General features: G+C 39.0%; 1 protein-coding gene across 2 annotated transcripts in view; it reads left to right on the forward strand.

Annotated features, from left to right (window-relative positions):
• Positions 1–25,262, forward strand: part of GRM1 (glutamate metabotropic receptor 1) — a gene marked incomplete at its 3' end in the record, with an annotated part of 396,780 nt that overhangs the window by 336,573 nt on the left and 34,945 nt on the right. For both annotated transcript variants that reach the window (XM_079939225.1, XM_079939226.1), the window contains 3 exons: positions 766–934; positions 11,978–12,104; positions 23,163–24,093. In XM_079939225.1, the coding sequence (XP_079795351.1) occupies positions 766–934; positions 11,978–12,104; positions 23,163–24,093 (1,227 nt within the window). The remainder of the gene's footprint in view (positions 1–765; positions 935–11,977; positions 12,105–23,162; positions 24,094–25,262) is intronic.

Consider the following 25,262-nt stretch of genomic DNA (forward strand, 5'->3'; position numbering starts at 1 on the left):
TTTTCCACCAAATTGGAAAATGCTCTCCACTGCCCACACTGGGAAATGATGTGTCTGATCCCCAGAACACACTCTGGCTACAGTGAAGATTTCTAAATGTAGGTTTTACCATTGTGCAGCATTGCAGCATTTGAAATAACTGAAATAACTGACACCAATTACTTGGATTCAGAAATGTTTGTCCTGATCAAGGAAGAGACCAGTTTAAATGTCAATGCTCAAGATGTTAAATCCCAAACATCCTTGCTAATTAAAGGTGCATTTCTCAGATTTCGTGCTCTATTAGCACCTAAAATAAGTTCCAGACTTGGTAAAACTCACCTCTTTTAATCCAGTGTAATTAAAATGGCAACTGAATGTGAAAAAGGAATTTGGAATAAAAGTACTTAAGCTAAAAATTAGTGTTCTGAAGAATTGTTACTTGATCAAAGAATAATCTAGTGAATAATGATTTGAAGGATATGGTGATCGACTCAGCACATATAGATCTTTTTGAGAATAAGCAGAGAGAAAAGTACAAGAATAATATCTTCTTTAATGAATATGGATGATACACAAACAGAGACTGAAGAATGGAATATACATTTTGGAAAATCAGAGGATACATAACTAAATAAACTGAAATATTGACAGTAGCTGGCATTGAGACATGGGATGATTCTAACTTTTCTCTTTCTTCTCTCTATTATTACCTATTTACTAAATTCCTTTGGTTTCTACATCATGTCCATCTTCTCCAAGACACACGTGTTGCTTTCTTTGTAGGTATGATATCATGAATCTGCAGTACACTGAAGCTAATCGCTATGACTATGTACAAGTTGGAACTTGGCATGAAGGGGTGTTGAACATTGATGATTACAAAATCCAAATGAACAAGAGTGGAATGGTACGGTCTGTGTGCAGTGAGCCTTGCTTAAAGGGTCAAATTAAGGTAAGCCAGCCACACATGCATTCTTGGACGGTGTCCATGAGGAGACCTCCTGCCTGGGCATAAGCAAAGAAAAACACAGACATTTTTCTTTGACCAGACTGTCCAGAAAGGGTGCACCAGGCATACTGTTTCTGTCCTTGTGTTTAGCAAAAATGAGGAAGACAAAGAAAGATTGGGCAATGGAATAGGCAAACCACTGGGATATTTAGAATAGTCTTTATTTGAATCGTAATGATGAGCTGCAGTCTTAAATACGATATAGAAAGCAAGGGGATGAATAATCAAATTAAAAATTAAGACAGAAGTAAACGCGGAAACCAAAGCCAATGATACTGCTTACCCATAGTTCTAGCTATTGTCAAAGAAAGCAGAAGCTGAACGATTCCAAATAAATGTATAACTAAAATAAAAGAAGCTGAAATGAGGTAACACAAAAGCATTGCTTACCACTTCTCTTTTCTCTACCAAGTTCTTTGAATGTTCCTGAAACTGGTATTTTCCAGCCAAGAGAGAGTCTTCACTTCTAATTATTCCCAGAAGTTTTGTTTTTTTTTTTTCCAGGTTGGGGCAAGTGAGTGATCATGATATTACTGTATATTTAAAACTAGAGTAAATAAACCTCATACACATTTGGCTGAATGGAGTAGAGAGAGTTCTTGGTGAAGAAGACGTGGAAAGAGCACTCTCTGAATCCCATGCTATTTAGAAACCAGACTGGCTGATGCACTAGGAAATGGAGCGTAGGGGAGTGATTGTGAACTGGCAGGAGTGTGGATTGAATGACCTAATAGGTCTTTCCCATCTCTAATTTTCTGTGACTCATCTCTGGGAGCAGACAAGCCGTCAAGTAAATGTCACAAGGCACAGCTGGGGCTGGAATGTATACGGTGTGAGGCTTCTGCTCTCTCTCCACATGGCCACGCTGCTATGCCATTTGCAGGAGCCGTAGAACCAGCCATGCGAGGGAGAGGCCCTGAGAAGTATACTTAGGGGCCTTTAGGGCAAGAGTCTAGTAGTGCTGGTACAGCAGCTGGAAAAGCTTTATCACTGCTGATCAAAGAATGTGGAGGATCTGGGACCTGCAACATCGTTTAGCAGCTGAGAAGAGCTGTCTGGGTGGACTCAAGCTCTCAGTAGAATCCATCACTTTGAGTGTGAAAAAAACTTCTGAGGCAACTCACCCTAGTTGCAAATGTCACTGCCTTCTCTGCAGGTGTGATATTAAAAATATTTAATAATTGTCATGATAACCAACCGATCAGAATGAACTCCATTTTAGTGCTATGACAGGGTGCTGGAGGCCTCCTGCTATGCCCACGGTTAATCCTTGAGTTGTTGGATCATGGGAAGATTTAGGTGAGGAATCTTACATGGATAGGGTAGTATGGGGCAATCAGGGGGCTTGGAGAGACACCATTAGTTTCCAACCAGTACAGAAGCATTTCAGTAGTATAAGAGTGACTCCAGGCAAACCACTGTGTACGGGCCAAACGTCAGTGCTGCTTCTTCCCAAGAATCCATTTCTGATTCTTATCCAGATGGAATTTTTCACATGGGGCTGTCTGGTGGTATTAGGAATATATCCTCTGAAATTGAGAGGCCTAAAACTTCTCCTTGACTCTTACCACAGGATGCCAGACCAGTGGATTCTGGGTGGGTTATCTTCTCTGGATGGTAGGGAAAACCAGGGAGACCTGAAGTCATATGATTGGGACAGCCCAGAAGCCCTGGGCTTTATGCTCTCCTGTGACCCAAAGGGTGTCACATGTTCATCTCAGACCTCCTCCCCAGCATGGGTGGCAGCATTGAATCTTTAGTGCAGACAACTACTGTGAAAAAGTTTATGAAACTACACAGTTTGGTTATTCAGAGTATAAGAAAAACAAACAAACAAACAAACAAATACAACCCTGGCAAGAGAAAACAAATCAATCTGAAGATAGTCTGCACCCCAGCTCCCTTTCAGACTTCCCTCCTGTTACTCTGACTGCTGGCAGGCCATGAATGGGAGCTCACATGCCATGTGTAGTCCCATTTGTATACTCCAGAAGATAGACTTTCCCCCCACCCCCAAGTTCAGAGGAAAGGCTGTCTGCATGCATCTTTAAGCTAGATACTGAAGTATTTCTGGCATCACATTTGCATTACACCCATGCAGTGTTATCGAAGGAGATCCCAGAAATCTTTGCTGAGCCATTACAGAGCACTTGCTATAAATGCAAATCTCTTGGGGTCCAATTTTCATAGTACTGTGTGCCCTGCAGGATAAAAGTTATGCCCGTTCTCAATAACACCTGGCGTGGGGGTGAGGGGGGATGTTTGTTTGTTTCCCATAAGCACCACGGGAGGTATGGAAGCAAATGAAATCTGAATCCCATTTACCAAATAATAGCATTTATATTCTTACATCGTCAATTTGCCATCTACCAGGTTCAGGATGCAGAGCCAGGTCTCTCAGTAGCCACTACAGAGACTGGAGGGAAGCAACTTAAAAGGTGATTGTAGGACTTGCACTTATATTAACTGAGAAACATAACCTTTAGGAAAGGATTATTCACTTTAAATATCAAATGCCACTTAAGATGTTGAAATAACCATTTGACTTCTTTCGTGATAACCCATAAAACTTTCTTATGGTAATTTCCTTTGAAGTAGTTAAAAGTCCAGTTTTCTTATGTTATTGATTTTAGAAATATAAATATAATATCTTATAAATATAATATTTTATGGAGGAGAAATTGATTTCAGTCACACCACAAACAGTGGTAAATAAAATCAAACTTTTGTTGTGTCTTATATTAGTCAGGTTTCAGTCAGGAAAGAAAGAACCCATGCCAGGTGGTTCAACAGAGGAAATTTAAGGTAAAAAACTAGTTATAAAAGTAAAAGGGGGGCTTCCCTGGTGGCGCAGTGGTTGAGAGTCCGCCTGCCGATGCAGGGGACACGGGTTCGTGCCCCAGTCCGGGAAGATCCCACATGCCGCGGAGCGGCTGGGCCCATGAGCCATGGCCTCCGAGCCTGCGCGTCCGGAGCCTGTGCTCCGCAACGGGAGAGGCCACAGCAGTGAGAGGCCCGCGTACCGCAAAAAAAAAAAAAAAAAAAAAAGTAAAACGTGGCAATGAGGCAACTCAGAGATGAGCAACAGTAGGGATCATTCCCACCTCTGGGCTAGAGGGGCACAGGGAAGGTCACAGATACTACCTGAGACACCTCCTGAGGTGGGAGGGGAGGATACCTTGATACGAGGCTTCTCCTCTCTCCGGCTCTTCAGTCTCCCATTAGGTCCTTCCATTCTGCCAACCGTATGGAGAAGACGCTGGAAAGAGAGCCTGAGCAATGTAGTGTGCAGATACTTAGCTCAGGTTCCCTTGAACCCTGAAAGCTAAGCAAGGTTAAGCGCTAATGCATTACTGGGAGATGCAATCCCAGGGAAGCAAGAGTGAGAGGAAAAGGGAAGGGAGGCATAGAAGCATGGCGGAACACCTCTACCACTACGGTGAAGCGTCACTGAGCAGGACGCTGCCTCACTGAGCACAGCTCAGCCTCACGGAGGTCTCTGGGCAGGCTGCTGGGACTGTCTGTTGGAGCAAGGAAGGGAGAAAAATGTATGCACTCCTGCCATTCTATTTTCTGCTTCCTGTGGTCAGCGTCTGCTCACAGGACGTGATGTCATCTGACTCCTTTAGGCAGCTGCTGGGGAAGCCAGTGTCCGTGTCCTGCTATGTGGACCTTCTTTGAATTTGGAAGCAGCAAGGGGAGAAGTCTCTGTGGGTCTTACACAGTCTGGTCTGGGCTCCTGCTGTGCTGAATTGCCAAGGAGGCAGTTCTAGAACCCAGTGCCTCCTCTGGGGGAGAGAGAGTCACCTGCAGATGCCAGAAGATGACACAGTAGTGGTAGGCTCTGAGGTAGGAGTTGCAGAAGCATCCAGAACCCTCAAGAGCCAGGGGCCAAGGGCCTAAGAGACAGGTCAGCCAAAAAGAATTTGAGGCAGCACGTAAACTATGGACAATGGATCTGCAAGCAAACAGCAAGGGCCTGGCACTTGTATTGGTCTCCCACACCAAGCCTGCTGCTATTTTCCTTGGTGTGGGGAAGGCAGGAAAGAGGTAAGAAGGGGTGGGAAGGCAAGGGGGAGAAAGTGAAAGAAAGGAGAAGGGAGGCAATAGAGATCGGGAACTAACATTGATCAGGCATATTCTCATGCAAGTACAAGAATGGATGACATCGTTTCAATTATTCCTTAAAACAACCCTTTAAAAGCAGATATTATCACCCCATTTTATAGATGAGAAGTCAGAGGCCAAGAGGGCTTGAATCACTTGCCCCAAGCTTTCTCAGCTAGTGGTTAAGAAATGCGGAGCTGAGCTTGGAGCCAATCCAAAGCTCTTATCAACCCACAGCCACATGTTGTTCAACCATCTTTCATTATGTGAACTGACATATTTCCTACAAATGCAAGTTTCAATTGCTAAAGCTGATTTTCTTAATAGTTTACAATGAAGTTATAAATAGAGATCCACTTTAAAATTGCTGAGGGAACAGAATCTAGAACTAAGCAGGCAATAAATATTAGTGAAGGTGGTCGGGGGAGTCTGACAGAGGTGGGGAAACCGGCAGAGAATCCCAGGGAAAGGGTCCTGGGGATTGCTTTCATTCGCCTCCTATTCTTTCTTTTCCCCTCTCTTCTCTTCTAGTTTTCTCTTCCGTTTAGTTCGTTTTTGGATTCTTTACTCCAAGATGATGGTTTGGGTCTGGGACTTTAGGCATGGAAAGTAGAAATCACTACTTCCCCCCTTCTCACCTGGCCTGTCAAGATAGAATTATGGAGACCATATCATAAATGGCTCTTCATTACACATGCCATATTGTCCTGTGGTAAAATACACCCTAGATATGTGGAGAAAAGCCCAGATACACATATTTTTACAAACTATATATTTCAGAATTGGGTTAACTATTTTTTCCCTGAACCATCTGAACTGAGGTGCAGATATCATGAAACTTCATACCTCAGCTTTTGTCTTCTAAGCATAAGGGCAATTCTCACATGGCCATAAGACCAGCTAAGAAAGTTAGCAATAACATCACCAACCACAGCTGTCCTGTTCACCTCAACTTCCCCTTTTTGTGAATCAAAACAAACTACCCATTGAACTTGTTCATAGTTAATGCAACCATTTTGGCAACCAATGAAACAATGACATAGTTCCTTCATTATGTAATATTTTCTAAATTCCACTGCAGGATGGCAGGTTCTCAACAAAAATTGTCCACAGGAATATCAAAATTCCTTATCTGAGAAGCTTATGATTACATAATGATGATGTGATCTGCCCCAGCTACTAAAAACATACTGGCTACAATTTTGAAAAAAGTTAAAGACAAAATACTGGGTTCCTTTTTGTATTTTATTATGTATGTGAAAGCATGAAATTATTATAGTGTCTCTGGAAGAGAGAAAACTTTGCAAGCACTGGTCATAATGAGAAATTCTATGGAATCATCATTAATTTATTCACAGCCACTCTGAGTAATACCTACACCTTCACCTCTCATGCTTTGACCAGTGTTTAAGATGGTCTCCTGGTTACTGAACTTTTTGGTGATCACCTTAGCCTCAGATCTAGCTTGTCTGCCACTTTTGGGGACAGGTGCCGATAGGACCTGCTGCTGAATCACATGACACTGGGCAGAGAAGGAACGCAGCAGAGCTGTTGTTTCTTGCAGGTGGCAGTGGCCAAAGCAGGGCTCATTTTCTTTTTTAAGTAAATATTTATTGAAGTATAACACACATACAGAAAAGTAGAGAAGGAAGGCAATAGCATGAGTACACATTGGACTCTTACTTCCGGGTCTTTTCTTTAGCTGATCCCACTGCCTAGAACTCTCTTCCACCAGATATATTCAGGACTTCCTCCCTTTCCCTCTCTCAAGTCTTTACTCAAATGGCATATCTTTGTGAAGCCTTACCTGACCACCATATGCAAAATTGCAATCCCCAATTCCACGTGCCTCCCTATCAAGACTGGGACTGAGATGAGGCAAGTGACGAACTTAGGGCGCAGACCCTAAAGTGGCCCCCCATTAACATCCTGCAAGTGCAGGGTGGGCATGTGCACAACGCTGAGGGTTTTCAGGGCCTCTTTAAGTCTGGTCCCTAGGCACTAGGCTTGCCTCACCTTGGTCCCTGCCCTGAACCCTATTCCTCTTTCTTGCTGTAGTTTTCTCAAAGCCCTTTTCTAGGATGGCGCTCCTCAAAGATGGGGATATGATCTGTTTTATTCACTGATTGTGAATGCATAATGTGAATGAATGAATGGATGAATGATTGAATGCATATGCCCTGCATAAGCATTTCATTCCTCCTTCTAGCAGTATATGTATTACATTATGTCAGATTTTGAGCTTCTTAACCTCAGTGATCATCAGGTCTTTTCATTTATTTGTCCGCATGCATAGCACCACGTCTGGCACACTGGGCCACTAAATAAATGTTGGTTAAGTAAATATATATCTGCCAACTTCTGAGATATAATTTCGGTTCTCAGCATAACATGCCATCATTCTGACAGCTGTTTTTACACAAGGAAGAACTTAGTTCTTGAAAATAACTGGTGATAATGTGCCTGAGGTTTGCACAAGTTACTGATCCCCTCTGCAGCTGTTTCTTCATCTGCAAAATGTAAACAATTAACTTCACTGCATGGAGTGGTTGTGAGGTTTAGTGTAATTCTGTACAGAGGGCCTTGCACATGGTCTCGTTCAATGTATGTCCATTTTTATATGATTTTTGTTACATTTCCCCTGTAATAAATTACTACGTAGGGATTTTCCTAAACTGATATTTTTCTATAATTCTTTCAAGGCTCTCTTCAATTTCCTCCTATTTTTTATTCTCTTTGAATTCTTCATTTTCATTTCTTTTGTTTATGTAATATTCCATATTATTTCCCTCTTTTCTTTCACATACATTATTGAGTAATTATTGAAAAATTAATATGTACCAATAACTATGCTAGCACTGTGAAAGCAAAAGAAACTTAAACATGGCCCCTTCCTTTGAGGAACTCATGGTGTAGCTGGAAAAAATTGTATCAGCAATTAGAGTCCTTTGTTGCCCAAGCTCTCATGCTGGGTGCCATGGGGACACAGGAGGGTAGGACTAGCCCTTCTCTCCCTCAGCTGATTTTCCTACGGTCCTAATTAGGTAGGACCAGTGTCTTTATTCTGTTTAGTCTTCCAGGCATTTCCCTTCTGAAGCAAATTTCTCTGTTTCCTTTGACTTATCATTACTTTTCCTTCATTATATTCTCTCGATGCTGTTTTCTTTCTTTTGTCCTTTTTCTAAACAAAGCCTAAATTTAAAAAATCCATTTCAAGTTACTTCAGAAACGTAGTCGTAAAGTTAACACTTGATTTCCTATGTCATAAATACTTTAAGACTCCTACAGTGTATATGGAATTGAATCATAACCTTGTGTGAAGCAGCAGGTCATCTAGTCTTACTAACAATAAACAGAGCACCATGTACACAGGATGTAAAAGGAATCAAAACAGTCCCTGTGTCTTGGGAAGTCTTGGTCTTTCAAGCGCAATTTCAGAGAAATATCAAATCTCTTATCATGACTCAGAGCTGTCATAAAAAGTGTTTTATGGTGACAATACATTATTTAGTTATTGAGTGTATACTCCATGCAAAAGAAATATCAGTTAGTATAAAAATACTTTAAAATATCAATACCTGTGATATGGGGGAGATTAAAATGTAGAGACAATAATTTAAGAATTTTTTAAAAAGTATCTGAATGAAACATATCTACCATATACATGTGAAACAACTAGAGGACAAAAGCTAACTGACTTGTGGTAATAAACTACCAAGTATATTTTAATTATAGAGAATTCCAAATAAGGTAATGTTTCAAAGGGCTCACTGCACCAGAAATACTTCCTGGAGCATGTGTCAGGACTCGAAAGTAGTGACATAGATGGGCTGATGGAGGAAAGATGATATTCTAAATGGAAAGGAATATTCTTTCTTTTATTAAAATATATTTATTTCTTTATTGTTGCATGTTAAAGCCATGGATTAAGCAACACACACACTCTCTCTCTTTTGTCCTTCTTAAAATCTATTCTCTAAACAGCAGCCATAATAATCCTTGTAGAAAGCAAGTCAGATGGAAAGCAAATTAGATGATGTATCTGCCCTACTTGAAACCTCCCTCCAAAACAAACAATTATGTGGACATTAATGAGGATGTAAGCAGGGGATGGCACAGAGGCTGCCTTCCTTGTTTGGCGGACTTATGTAAGAGATTATTAACCGTCAAACTTAGGTGCAGAAACAAGGACCAGGGACTAAGTGGAATCACTGACCAAAGAGCTTATATTTCAAAGGTATTAGAAAAGGGAGACACTGACATTCCTTGAGTGGCCAAATTACATTTTTAAAAAAGGTTCAACTCAACGCTCGTTCATTGGCCAGCTACTGTGTGTTCTTGGTACATTTATTGATGACTAGGATCTGAAAACAATGAAAGTATGGCATGATTCCCTTCTCTTGAGGAGCCCACAGGCCATCAAGATGATCTTGGCAGCTGTGTGCATGTAACTCTGGAGTGAGAAGTAATTAGAGGCACGTTATATGACTAGGAGACAGGGACCAGAATTCAGCTTTCTGAGTCTAGAGGGGTGGCTGAGAGACAGAAAAGACAAATCCCATATTTTAGACATTGTATGGCAAAAGTGCACATATTTGGTGGCTGAATAAGAAGTAATAAAAAAATAACTCCATTTGAGCAGTTCCTTTTTCATTATTTATTAGAGGTATAAGCCAATCACTTATTCATTCATTTATTCAGTCATTTAAAGGCTAATCTTAAATACTTTCCATGTGCCAGTTACTCATAGGATCTACCTTTCACCAGTCATTCTGCATAAATAAATTGTTTAGCATTATTATCTTTTGAAATCGTCTCATTCATAGTGTTCATTTTATAGTTAGGAAAAAGATAAAGCTGACTGAAGAGATATACACTATTTTGTACTTCTTATACTCATTAAAGTAAAAAGCAGTACTCATTTATTCAATTTTCCTCATGGCACTTAGAAAAATTTATAATTTGGAATATCGATTTCTTATGCTTATTCTGAGGATAAGTGTGAATTTTTCAAAAAGACAATCTGAGTCTACTTTCTAAAGTTATTTGAAAGTAAAAGAAGAAAAAGGAAACCTTTTACAGTTTCTAAAAATATAATGTCATTTGATATTTTTCATGTAATTCTAAAATAGTGGTATAAATTTCGACCAGATTTGCAAGAAGATAATTTTATTTTCACAAAGGATAGAATTTGTATGATTTTAAGGTATGGCAATATTTACAGTTTAATTTCTGACTTTACATATGAGAACATTTGATTATGTCGAATGTGTTAGGGAGGGACCTCTGTTTCTAGCCATGCGGGAGTAACAGAGTACAGACTTTGTCTTCTGCTGTAAACAACCAGAAAACTTGACACAGTATATGAAATGACTATGTTCAGACATTGGAAAACAGTGCATGACCTTGAATTCAAGGAATTGAAAGGAAACAAACAAGGTGAACCCTAAAATCACTCTGGCTTTCTGTCTGGAGGCAATTTCCTAGTTGTTGTTTAGTGAGAAAGAACACAAACAGAGGGGGTTTCCCTGGTGGCGCAGTGGTTGAGAGTCCGCCTGCCGATGCAGGGGACACGGGTTCATGCCCCGGTCCGGAAAGATCCCACATGCCACGGAGCGGCTGGGCCCGTGAGCCATGGCCGCTGAGCTGCGCGTCCGGAGCCTGTGCTCCGCAGGGGGAGAGGCCACGACAGTGAGAGGCCCGCGTACCGCAAAAAAAAAAAAAAAAAAAAAACACAAACAGAGCTTGGCTATCTTGATAATTTAAGAAGACAGAAATCAGAGTTTAAGAAGGCCAAGGCGGCCAGAATTTGTAGTGCAGAGGAAGGAAGAGGATGGATCTATGCAGAAAAAGAGTCCCAGAAGTTGGCATATGAGTTTTCATGAGTGTTTGACTGAATCTGTATGAGCAGGGTAGAATTCAGAATGTCCAGGTAAAGAACAATTAATGGGAAGCTGGATTCCCAGAGGTCACACAAGGCCAAGAATTGTCCCAGTTTCTACAAGCCCTAGTGGAGACGCTTTGCTGAATACACAAAGAGTTGAGTAGAGATCCCAGCAGGGTCATAGTTTATAATGAGGCTAAACTATTCCTAGAGTAGAGACTATTCTAGACTTGCCCTAAAAAATGAAAAACAAGACTCAAGCCTGAGCCACAGGTGACTTAGCTGCCTGCTGGAACAAAGGCCAATACTACTTCAAGAGAAAAATCCAGCACTCTACACCTTATGTCCAGCATCTGGTGAAAACATTTTAGACATGTGACAAAGCGAGACACATTACCTGAAGGAAAAGCAAGCAATAGAAACAGTCCCAGATATTATATTGATGATGGAATTAGAAGTCAAATTAAAATACCTACTGTAAATACATATGAAAGGATTTAAAAGAAAACGTGCATATCACGAGAAGACACATGGAAATATAAGAACATAAAATAGAATTTATACAATGAAAACCAAAGTATATTAGAAATAATTTTTTAATGGATGGGATTAACAACATATTAGACATTATGAAAGTACAAATCAAGGAACTTATAACAATATAAAAAGAAAAATGTATTTTTACTTTTCTAAGAATTATTAATACATATTAATATACATAATGATACGATTCAGCTGTTTAATTCCTTTTATAAAAGAAATTATTATTGAAAAGCTTCCACATCCAACATGGAATGAACTGAAACTCACATCTGAACTCTGGTACAATAAGGTATATCCCAATCCATGTATTTAAAGTTCCTCGACATATACGATTTTTTGAAAAGTTACTTTTCTAAAAAAATCATAGTTTGAAAGCAAGTCCTCATCTGAAAAAAAAAATGTCTTTCTGGAGAAGCGATCTGTAAGGCATATGAAATATTGCTATGTTATAGGTCATACGGAAAGGAGAAGTCAGTTGCTGCTGGATTTGCACTGCCTGCAAAGAGAATGAATATGTGCAAGATGAATTCACCTGCAAAGCTTGTGACGTGGGATGGTGGCCCAATGCAGATCTAACAGGTAGGAGCTGCCTCACTTGTAAGCCCTGTCCCTGACTGTTGACCTTTCCAATGTGCCTGTTGTTTAAAATGATAGTGATTATCTCATGTCTTTTTCAATGTTTATTTACATTGTTACTGCTCATGTCAAAGTGTACACATAAACCTCTTATACGATTTCCGTAATCTATATTAAAAGTTCATTTAGGGCTTCCCTGGTGGCGCAGTGGTTTAGAGTCCACCTGACGATGCAGGGGACAGGGGTTCGTGCCCCTGTCCGGGAAGATCCCACATGCCACAGAGCGGCTGGGCCCGTGAGCCATGGCCACTGGGCCTGCGCGTCTGGAGCCTGTGCTCCGCAATAGGAGAGGCCACAGTAGTGAGAGGGCCGCGTACCGCAAAAAAAAAAAAAAAGTTCATTTAAATATAAAAGTGTATTCAAAGGTTATTCTTGTATACAAGTTGTTCCTGTTTTTCTTTTTAAAAATTTTATCTGAAGATATTTCTAGTCACCTGAATTTATATTCGCAAATATTTCTTGAACATCTATATATGAGGCACTATTGCAGGGCGTAAAGGTACAAAAATAAGTGAAACACAGCCCCAGCTTTATTTACTTAAAATATATCAGGGAAGAAACATGTAAAAGTATAAAATAAAATAGTTATTACTACAATAGAGATATTTATAAACTACTGTAAAGTTTGTTAGGCAGATAAGGAGATGAAAGAAATTCCAGACAGAAAGTAGAACATGGGAAACATGAAAGCATGTAGTACATTTGGAGAAAACCATGGAACAAGTATATGGGGTTGTTTGGTAAATGCAAGGCCTAGTAGATACGTGGTCAGAAATGAGACTGGATGAGTACACTGGCAGCAAATGGTAAGGAGCTTCTGTAGGACCTTTTTATAAATGTTTGGATTTTGGCTTTAAGCACAGGAGAACCACTGAAGAATTTAAAGTGGTGAATAACATCATGATATCTGTGTCTCAGAAAGATGACCCTGGAGGTAGTATGGAGGAGAGTAGTGAGCCTAGACTAAAAATAGAGAGAAGTTAGGAAGCTATTATGTTCGTCCAAGTGAGTAAATTCAAAGGGTGTGAACTAGGGCAGCTGCTACAGCAATGGAGAGGAATAAATGAATGCAAGAGACGATTTACTCATAAAATCAATGGGACTCCTGTGGATGGATTACATGAGTTTATAAGCTTCCCAAGAGCAATGTTCAGGTATGAGTTTTGATTTCCAAAGACCCTGGTATGAGTTCACGGATGAGAGGTGTTTCACAGTTACTTTTCAAAAATTTTAAAAGTGATAAAGCTATAGAAACTTTGTCTTTGAGTTCATGGAGACCTTGTCATCTGAGTAATGCAATCCCTCATTTTAGAACGACAAAGCTGAGGCCTAGAGAGGTGTACTTGTGTGCCCAAGGTCACGCAACTAGTTAGAAGCAGGTCGTAGTTCACTGACTGCTGATCCTATGCCTCCCTGTGTGCTGCTGATAATCATTAGGGTAACATTCATGATTGCTGTTTACTTTTTGACTTGTTCCCAAATAAGAATACAAAACTAAGAAATTGTGTGGCTTATTCAACGGGCATCAAAAATGGCTGGCTGAGTAGAATCAGGTCACATAATTAAAATTATACTTTGTAAGTGAGAGACCTTGTAAAATGTTAACCCTGTTAGAAAATAGACTGAGTATCAGAAAGCTTTTAGAAATCACCTGGTACAAAGGCCATTTTTAAATGAAAAGAAATTAGATCAGAATATTTTTGAAGGTACAAACTATACCTCACCTGTTTATTCTCTAGCTGAAAACTGGTTTTCAACTTCAATGTGCCTAAAAATTACCTGGGAATTACCCATCTACAGAGACTCCCATTCACTGTTTCTGAGATAAGACCCAGCAGATTCTGAAGCACTTAGTCCCTGTTCCATCCCTTGAGAAACATTACTCTCTGGCTCATAGCCTGATGCCTTGAACATAATTGCTGCCTGATAAATATTTGTTCTATTGAGAGAATTAGAAAGAAGAAGGGACTCACCCAAGTTCATCTACATAAATACAGATCCTCAATAAGAGAAGCCACCACTAGAATCTAGGGGTTTTTGTCCCTGGGTCTAATGCCCTTTCAGTATGCATTTATCTCATGGTTGCATGCAATGGACTGACTTGGAAAAGCTTTTCCAACCTCATTCTGGACACAGGCCTCCTTTCCCACTTGTACTGTGTCTCTTTTCACAACTTTACCCTCCTTTGTAGCGTGTGCTTCCTGCCGGTCCTTTTCATCTTGAGAAAGCCATCCCCTTAGATCACCATTGTGCTTGAGAACTGGGCTTGACTTCAGAGTCAGCCCTCAGCTATTTGACTGAGACCACAACTGACCAGGAAGAGGCTCAAAGACAAAACCACCACCTTTCTAAGGTTAATCTTAAACGTCAGAAGTCCTGGCTTTGAGGTACAAGAGTTTTCCTCTTGTCTACACTTTTGGGGCTTCCTCCTTTTCCTACTGCTTCATCTTCCCTTTAAATGGGGGCTTATCTCATACATGATAAAGAACTTCTATCCAACTTTAAAACATTAAAATACAAAAAAAATTTTAAAATCTAATATGTTATAATAATGGAACTCAAAGTCATATGTTTTATTCCCTAGACATCTTCCACTGTGGATATATTGTCTGCCCACTGCCAAATGATCACCGTCATTGATTAAGCCTCTTTGACTTAGTAAACTATTAAAAAAATCCTCCTTGATTATAAATAGGTGACTTTTAATGCAGTTATCTTTCTAGAGAATTTAATCTACTATCATCCATCATATGTGTAAAAATCACTTTAACATTCAAATGAGTTGAGCAAAGCAACAGCTCAGACCGCCTTTATCTGATAACAACAGGCAAGTGGCTACTTTCGGATCATGTATCCAAATTATGCTGTAAGTCTTATACTTAAGGTCTTTCAGAATATGCATCTCTCATACTCATTTATACTTTTTTTAACGTCTTTATTGGAGTATAATTGCTTTACACTGTTGTGTTTGTTGCTGCTATATAACAAAGTGAATCAGCTATACGTATACATATATCCCCATATCCTCTCCCTCTTGCATCTCCCTCCCACCCTCCCTATCCCACCCCTCTAGGTGGTCACAAAACACTGAGTTGATCTCCCTGTGCTATGCAGCTGCTTCTCACCAGCTATTTTACATTTTGTAGTGTATGTATGTCCGTGCCACTCTCTCACTTCATCCCAGCTTACCCTTCCCCCTCCCCGTGTCCTCAAGTCCATTCTCTACGTCTGAGTCTTTATTCCTGTCCTGCCCCTAGGTTCTTCATAACCGTTTTTTTTTTTAGATTCCATATATATGTGTTAGCATACGGAAATGGATAAAGAAGATGTGGTACATATATACAATGGAATATTATTCAGCTATACTTAGTTTTAATGACACCTACTGTTTCTGCATCCCTTCCAGTCTTACACATGAATGGAAAATGAGATCTAATTTGCCACTTACCTGGTGCCATGTCAGGCTCAGAGCAAGGGCGCAGTACATGGCAATGTGTTTTTGATTGTTGCCATAGTAGCAGTAGTTGTGAAAAGAGAAAACTCACAGAGAGAGAATACAAAAAAATCAGTAAAAATATTCAGAGGAGTATATGCATTGCCTTTAAGTAGGTATTTTATTTTCATGGGTAGATTTTTTTGACTGAATTTTAGTTAAAATGAGAAATCATTCTGTTTGGAAAATAGTATTTTTACTGAAGGTGAAGTTTGTTTAAAATATGCTTAAAATCATTTTATGTGATAGCTACTTTTCATATATGCTTCAAAGACTCTAATATTAATGAATAAAAACATGTTAGTGAGTTTTTGTTTTCATTAGAATATGTTATTTTTTGGCTATGAAGAAAAATATTGTATATTTCTTAGAGGAAGTGACTTCTGAAGCTGTTTTAATAAATTTTTCATATTTTCTTCTTGGGAATATGCACATTTTAATTCAGCATTTAAATTTCACACTTTACTTTTTATGATGCATAAACAGGGATGTCTTCTGCCATGATATTACAACTTGACAGTAGTTTAACAATCTATGGGCCAATTATATGTAATCCAATGCTACTTACTCCTTTTAAAAAGTCAAATAGTATAAAGTAATTCCTCAGAAAGTCAGACTACACTAAATCTCATCAATAAAAAATACTGTTATAGAAATTAACTTTTTAACTATTTTTCCCCATCCCATAGTTACTGCCACCTCTCATATTATCTACTCATTTATTCACTTTTATATTATACACTACCACCTACTTCATGCCAGGTATTTTTTTTTTTTTTTTTTTGAGAAACTGGGACATGTGGGTGAATGAAACAAGGTTTATATCCTGGAAGAGAAGCTTCATATGAAACCAGACATGTAAACAGGTAATTATAAGCCTTGCAACAGGAGTATGTACAAAATTTCATGTAGGTACAGAGAAAAAAAGCAATCATTTTTCCCTGGGAAGAGAAAAATCTTCACAGAGGAAGGGACATTGAGTTAAACATTAAATAATAATTTCACCTTGTAGGTAATTTATATTAAACATTAAATAATAATTTCACCTTGTAGGTAATTTATATTAATGTAATAATGTTAAAGAAAGCATTTCAATGAAGCCTTATGCAATCATGAAGTACTATTGTAAATGTTATTAAATGCCCCAACACACTTTAGGTAGAATAATTGTGGCCTATCTTTATTTCTTGGTTCATATTAAATTTGTCTTTACCTAATTGGAAAGAAGTCAGATATTAAATTTTAGCCTCCTCCAATGCTTTTGGATCTTACTAGTGAGCCAATGTTTGTTTCAAAAATTAGGAGTAACCCATTGCCCTCAGATCAGAGTTATTACCACTTCTCTTTTTGCTCAGTAGTTTGTAGTGTGCTTGGAGGAAACAGACTTGTCCAGTGGTTCTGGATTGTGTAGAGTAACTCTAACCATAGACACTGCCAGGTCCTTAAGTTCTCTGCGCTTTAGATATAGTATGCACAACTCCCATTAAAGTCTTCTCCTTTTGGGTGCTGGGGGTCAGGTAGGCTCAGGACACTCACTCTTTACCACTGGTTGAACTTAACCGCCCTCCCTTCTAGTCTTGGAATACCCAAACACACTTGGGGGTGGGGCAACTCTTCTCTTTAAACCTCAAAACAGGACAAATAAGTACATTACATCACATATATGAACAATATGGATATTTTGTCTAATTCTCTCAAGATATCAAAGCTAGCACTTCTCAAATTTAGGGTGTCTTAAAAAATAAAAGGAAAGGAAAGGAAAGAATAAAAAACAACTTTTAAGAAGCTTATTCAAAATGTAAATGATCAGTCCCAATCCCCAGGTGATTCTGTTTTGGATGGTCCTGGATTGGCCTTGAAAACTTTGGTTTCCACATGGGGAAAATAATCTAGGATCTTCACACGAGATAAAGTAATCCTAGTGGTGGTGTAGGTATATTGCTTTGGGGTGTTGTTATGACAAACTGCTACTGTTACAACACAAGAATATTTATACTTCTATCATAAGGATGTTTTTCTTCATTTGTCTATAGTATACTGCATAGGATAGGCTTAATTTGCAACTAGACTTGGAAGACTCTATGATTATCTGTTGAGATGGCTGAGTATCAGTCTTTGGTTTCTGGCTACATTAAGGGCACTGGGATTTATGATATACAGTTTAAAGTTTAAAACTCCACTGATGACAACCAAAGTCAGTTCATTTACTGGTGCATTTCCCCTGGCATATTTTATTAGACAGGTTGTCTTGGCTCTATGACCTGAGGGTCATAAAAGACTTCACTGAGAACTTCTATCTTGAGCTGTCTCAAAACCAGTGTTCATTGTGCAGATTTTGGTAGCTCGATCCACAGTTGAAGTATGCCTGTGTAGGAATAAGGGTCCTAGAGAGCTTGCACCTGGATACCTCTTGATCCCTGGATGCTAAACTGAACTTTCTCTTACTGTACTTTACCTTTTGCCTTTAAATGAAAACATTACATAAGCATGTTCTGTGAGTCTTCTGAATGCTTTCAAATATTTGAACTTGTGAAATATTTGCATATACAAAGCTTATTGTTATAACATACTTAACAATAGCTTGATATAATTGAATTACTGAGTTAGAGTAATGATTGTCTCTAACAAAACCCAGGTTTAGGCAAGTCCTTATTACTAGTGTGGAGAACATTAAAGACAAACTCAGGTTTGTATAGCTTTTATCAATAAAGTAGAAAAGTATGAATAAGCAAGAACATACAAAGGAGAGTATGATATATATAAGAATCTTAAGATAATCTTGCACAGAAGACCACTGTGTAGTTATCAGCTTGCTTCAAGTTTCTTGGGTTAACAGTTAACTTTCATGAGCCTTCAGCTTCTGGAGGCTCTCTGCAAACCTCAGTTTAAAATCACTAAGGGATGTTACCTTCAGCAGTATTAAGGTTCCCTTTTACTTGTCCAGAGGTTTGGGAATGAAGACAGCCTTATATAATTTAAATTCATGAATAAATGTTCTGATGAAAAGTTCCCATATCACTAGATTGGTAAGTTGGAACATGCTTGCTAAGACTACACGTCTGATCATATTTTTGCCATTATAAGTATTGTGGCTTTTCAATAGGGGAATGCTTCAACCCATCCAGAAGATAAATACACTATTTAAGCTAGTATATATTTATAAACCATAGAAGGAGACCACTGTATGCAATGCATGTGGAGTTACTCAAAGGATTCTTTTGCCATTGTATCAGTCAGTGCCCCCGACCTTTACAGTTTTGCCAGATTAATTTAATTACAAATGAAGCATGAACTGGCCACATCTGCTATCCTGGGAATGTTTTCCCACTAGTGTTTAATTTTGTGGCCAATTTGTTTCTACTGAAATGAGTTCTTTCACTTTTTCCATCAGAATTTTATCTAGTGTATGTTGGATATTTCATCTGGTGCTACGAGTTAGCCATCTGGTTTTGCCAGAATTATCCTTATGCATCTTACAACACAATCATTCTGGTATTTCTTTTAAGAATCTCTTTTCTGGCTAGAGTTTGTGTACCTACAATTGAATTCTTGAACTTCTCCATGGATTTGTTATTATTAATAAGTTATTTGTTGTTCTATATGAGACTCTGTAAGGACTCTTAGAGCAGTCTGTTTAGCATGATTGTCTCTAAAATATTTCTGTTATCTTTCATAGTACTAGAACGGTATTAGCTTTTATAGTACCTTTTTTTTTTTCTAAATGCAGGTCTCAACCTTTATGGCAGCAATTATTTTATATAACACCAACACATCAAGAAATTAACTATCCTTAGGCAAGGAGACTAAGCATTGGCTATAGAACTAAGAGGTTGGGTAAATTTGCTTTTAATGGGTAAATTTGTTATATATTTCTGTGTAACAAATTACCCCCAAACTTAGTAGCTTACAGTGACACACATTTATTATCTCACAGTTTCTGTGGGTCAGAAATGCACAGTATAGCTGAGTTCTCTGCTTCGTGATCTTTCACAAAGCTAAAATCAAACTGTCAGCTAGCGATGGGGTCTAGTCTGAAGGCTTGATTGTGGAAGGGTGCACTTCTAAACTCACTTAGTTATTGGCAGGATATAATCCTCAAAAGATTGTTGAATTGAGGGCTTCAGCTTTCTTTTCATTTTTTTAGCTGGTTATTGCATGGGGACTGTTCTCGGTCCCTTGCCATGTGGACCTTAGCAGCATAGGAGGTTGCTTCATCAGAGCCAGCAAGAGAGTCTGAGTCTGCTACTAAGATGGAAATTATCTTATGTAACCCAATCACAGGAGGGGCATCCCATCAACTTTGCTATATTCTATAAAAAAGAAACAAGTTATAGGCCTAGTTCATACTCAAGGAGAGAGTATTATACAAGGACATGAATCCCAGGATGTGGGGATTATTCGGAACCATTTTGGAAGATGCCTACCACAATGAACAATGGTTTTTTGACATTGCTATGCTGTTAATACATATAGATCATGGTGTAGCATTTTCATATTTATACAAAAAAGAAAGATTTGTGATGATCTAGGTATCTATGATAATCTGTATACTTATGTACTCTGTTTCAATCCATCTTCCTATTTCTGTGGAGTCTTTCATCCATAAGAATTCTGAAACAAAAGCTGTTACTTGGATAACGTCTTAAATTATACATAGTATAGGTATTTTCATGACTAAATCAGATATAATTTGATCAGGTGTAAGAATTATAGCACATCTTGTCTGGCAGTAAATCCTGTATGTTAAAATTGTGTGTGTCACCAAGAATAATGTATTCTTATAATAATAGTCTCAAAGTCCCAGTTATATGTTGGAGCATAGGATTATCAAAGATTTTCACTATTTGAGTGGTTTTATTAAACCAAGGTATTTGATGTTCTATTAATAGTGAGATGATTAGTAGACATAAAGGCATCTATATCAATAAGGAAGAGATATTGCTTCCCCTGGGAGTTCAGAGAACAGACAGGGAGTTCTTGGATGCCAATGTCTCCCCTGGAGTTAAGTCATTAGACAGATTTTAGGTAGTTATCCTGAGTTTTACTAATATGGGGTAATGGTTCTTTAAATTACACTTTTATTTGTGATAGCTATAGGTTTTCTTATCTATAGGTTCCCAAATCACAGAGAGTAGAGGCCCTTTTAGACGTCTTACCTAAAGATCCATGATTATATTGATTTCTTGTTTATTTACTATATAACTCTATCTGGAAATGTCTAGTCACATATTGGATATTTTCTAACTTGGTAATTTAAAATTTTTTTTTTCTGTTTGATGGCCCTAATTCAGGTCTGAGCCCGTTTGTAGAGAGGCTATAGTCCTTGTTATGTCAGTTATTGAGTCTACCCCAGAATTGTTTGAAGGTTTCCTAAAATCTATCTTCCATCCTTAATTTGAATCTTTATTGAAAAAAAAAAGTCTGAAATTGCTTTATGTAATGCATTTTCTATTTTTATTTTTTAAATGTTACACCACTGGGTTATTTAAATCTTCCCTTTTGTAATGTGCTGCTTTTTAAATATTTTCCTACATGAGGCTAACAATTAACTGATTTAGTTGGTACATATCTGTAGTGCAGTACAATAAGTATCTAATAAAAATCCTGAATTCTGCAGAAAATATTTTGCCTGTGTCCCTGAAGTTTACGAAAATCATTAATTATAGCTCTCAATTTGGCTCTAGACCAGGGTTTTAATTCAAATTCAATAGATCTGACTTGTGTTCTAGAAATTTAAAATGCAGTATTCTTTTCTAATAAAAGCTCCAAAGACAGAATAGCTCATTTACAAAACCAGGTTGCATAGAAAAAGAGAAATGCAAAGAGGGTCGCTTTCAGGAGGTTACAAAGGCCTTGACAAAGACTCCACTGGAATTTGAATTTAATTTAGCAGCCTCAGTATGCCAATTAATTAAAGGAGCTGAATATCGACTCTTAAGTATTTTATCTCCAAATGGGTCTATAGCTGTTCTTAAATATTTTAATTTATTGATTGTGTCACATCAAAAGTTCCCCATAATGGTCATTGTTATTCTAACTATGTATCTATCTAATCATCTTTCTAAACTGTATCAAGGAAATGGAAAGATTTAGAATTAAAATGTGACTTTTTTTGGAAGCAGAAGTTCTTCCAGGAAGAGGCTGAGTCTCTGACACAGACAAACCCCCGACACAAAAAAGAGAGAGGCCAGGGCTTCCCTGGTGGCGCAGTGGTTGAGAGTCCGCCTGCCGATGCAGGGGACACGGGTTCGTGCTCTGGTCTGGGAAGATCCCACATGCCGCGGAGCGGCTGGGCCCGTGAGCCATGGCCACTGGGCCTGCGCGTCCGGAGCCTGTGCTCCGCAACAGGAGAGGCCGCAACAGTGAGAGGCCCGCGTACCGCACAAAAAAATAGAGAGGCCACTATGATCAGTCAGAGGCATGTGCTTCTGAGTGGTTTGCACTCATATATTAAATGTGAGTCTGATCTGAGCTAGGTGATTATCAGAAGCCAGGGCTGACACTGACTGGTTACATGCAAAAACTGTGTTCGCTGATGGGAGCTTTAAACAGGTTTAAAACAGGTTCTGGTGGTTCCTCGCTCTCATGGCTACAGAACAATGAGTCTCTTCCTAAATTTATGGAAATACATATTTTTATTCTCACAATTTGGGAAATATGGCCCAGACCAATCACAAAATTCTGTGAAGGGGTTGTTGCCAGGACTTGACAAATGTTTTTCTCTCTGTAAAATACAAAAGAGACTTTATTCTGGAAGGAAAAAATAAGCCAGGCATTTAGGAACACAGCACTGTCTCTCCTTTCAAGAGATGGGTGAGAGGAGATTTCATTCTTCTTTAGTATGTCTATTAGAGGTTGATAACTCAAAGGCCCTCAGATGCCACGTTCATAACTAAAGAGGTGAGACTTAGAGTGAGTAATATAATATGTGCTAAATAGGAGAATGCAGATTCTTCTAAAGAATTCAAATGAAATTTATGTTTAAAAAGTTTGCTGGCTGGCCAAAATAAAAGAGAAAGAAAGAAAGAATAGAAAAGAAAAGAAAGAAAATGCTTGTCTATGATCTGGACTTGCCTCTGGTCAAATAACTGCATAAAAATAAAAATTCTGTTAGTTTATTTCTTACTAACTTATTCTATTACACTGTGACCATTTAACCTTCAATGGAAACACAGTTTAGTTTCCTTCTTTTTCTTTCATTTTCTGAAAGTGTAGAACCACATTCCATCCACGGAGCAGCATCTGTTTATAACACTGGAAGCGAAGATTATATTTATAGGCTTAAGTATGTCACATTAGGCTTGTGATGAGATTAGGTTTGGGAACATGATTGTCCAGAGAAGACAATGGTATACGCCTATTTGTGTGATAGAGAGACATTTTTTTAAAAATTAACATAGCTTAAATCATGGAAGATGCAAATATAGCTATGCCTCTGGTAACTAGTAAGCACTATTATTGATCAGCAAAATCTTAGATTCATTTTAAAACTATTTTTCTCATCACAGGCTGTGAACCCATTCCTGTCCGCTATCTGGAGTGGAGCAACATAGAATCCATCATAGCCATTGCCTTTTCCTGCCTGGGCATCCTTGTTACCTTGTTTGTTACCCTTATCTTCGTGCTGTACCGGGATACACCAGTGGTCAAATCCTCCAGTCGGGAGCTCTGCTACATTATTCTAGCTGGAATCTTCCTCGGTTACGTGTGCCCTTTCACTCTCATTGCCAAACCTACTACCACATCCTGCTACCTCCAGCGCCTCCTGGTCGGCCTCTCCTCTGCCATGTGCTACTCTGCTTTAGTGACCAAAACCAATCGCATTGCACGCATCCTGGCTGGCAGCAAGAAGAAGATCTGCACCCGCAAGCCCAGGTTTATGAGTGCCTGGGCCCAGGTGATCATTGCCTCAATTCTCATTAGTGTGCAGCTAACTTTGGTGGTAACCCTGATCATCATGGAGCCCCCCATGCCCATTCTGTCCTACCCAAGCATCAAAGAAGTCTACCTTATCTGCAATACCAGCAACTTGGGTGTGGTGGCACCTTTGGGCTACAATGGACTCCTCATCATGAGCTGTACCTACTATGCCTTCAAGACCCGCAATGTGCCCGCCAACTTCAATGAGGCCAAATATATCGCCTTCACCATGTACACCACCTGCATCATTTGGCTGGCTTTTGTGCCCATTTACTTTGGGAGCAACTACAAGATCATTACTACCTGCTTTGCAGTGAGCCTCAGTGTAACGGTGGCCCTGGGGTGCATGTTCACTCCCAAGATGTACATCATCATTGCCAAGCCCGAGAGGAATGTACGCAGTGCCTTCACCACCTCGGATGTAGTCCGCATGCATGTTGGCGATGGCAAGCTGCCCTGCCGCTCCAACACTTTCCTCAACATTTTCCGAAGAAAGAAACCAGGGGCAGGGAATGCCAAGTGAGTTATCTGACCTGGGTTTGCCTCCCCGCCCCGTCTCTCTCTCTCTCTCTCTCTTCTATTTTCTTCTATTTGACTAAATCATGTTCTTCCATTTCCCCAGTGTTTTTCCTGTCCTTTCTTAATCTTTTCTTTTTTCCAAATCTCACATTCTGTTGCAGTAGGAATGTAGTACTAAAGGTCTTCGTTGTTTTCATTTCTTTGAAAGAGCAAGGAACGTGAAGCAACAACCAGCTGGGCATATATTTATTCTTACCTGCAATCTGCAGATTCGGTTGTGTCCCTAATGTTTTCCTTTTGCGTGGGTCCTCCTTCTGTGGGGTCTGGTCAGAGATGCAATCTCTAGTTCTAATTTCTAGTTTAGATCATGGTTGAGATAGTTTCTGATTTATTTTTATTACTTTGGAGCCATACCATTACTCGTCTGGGATGGAGAGGAAGGAAAGTAGGCACCTGGGGAAGTTTGACTATTTCAAAATTTGAGTGAAGCTGAGCACCAAGTATGTCCTGAAATAAGTTCCCTTGAGCAACTGTCTTACCGTGCCCCTTTTATTTATTGAACTTTAATGTGTACTGTAAACTTCCATAATGCTACGCATGAATTGACCTATCTCTACTACAAGGTTATAACCAGAATGGTTTCCTAGCCATAAAGTACCAAATGAAATAAGGGACCAGATAAAGGTGAAGAGCCCCAAACTTGAGAGTCGGCATTAACATCAAAGTCCAGATTATTTCTGTTTTGGTAATTCTTCTGAGTAGTTTATGTAATACACACATTCCTATCTTTTTCCTGACTCTATTTTGCAAAGAAGCATATGCTAAAATTTGCATGTGACATCTCTTTCTGAGACCCATGAAAACAGATTTCATGTCACATTTACAACTTTTAAAATAACGTGGATGCTTGAAGTTCAAGTGGTAGTTGAATTATCCAAAAATTAAACGATTTTCCCCATTAGCAGTATTAATTTCACTTTTTGAAACAACCCTTTGAAAGTGAAGAATTTTAATAGTAATAATTATAACATATACATTGTTTTAGAACTATTCTGTGCACCTGAACATGTCAGCAAGGTAAGGGGAGGGGAATGGGTGTTGTTTTCCCCAATTTTGTAGGTGAGGACACCAAGCCAGTGTGAATTTGTGTGACTCTTAAGTAAATTCCA

Source organism: Stenella coeruleoalba (genome assembly GCF_951394435.1).
Source record: "Stenella coeruleoalba genome assembly, chromosome: 12".
NCBI classification, from domain to species: Eukaryota; Metazoa; Chordata; class Mammalia; order Artiodactyla; family Delphinidae; genus Stenella; species Stenella coeruleoalba.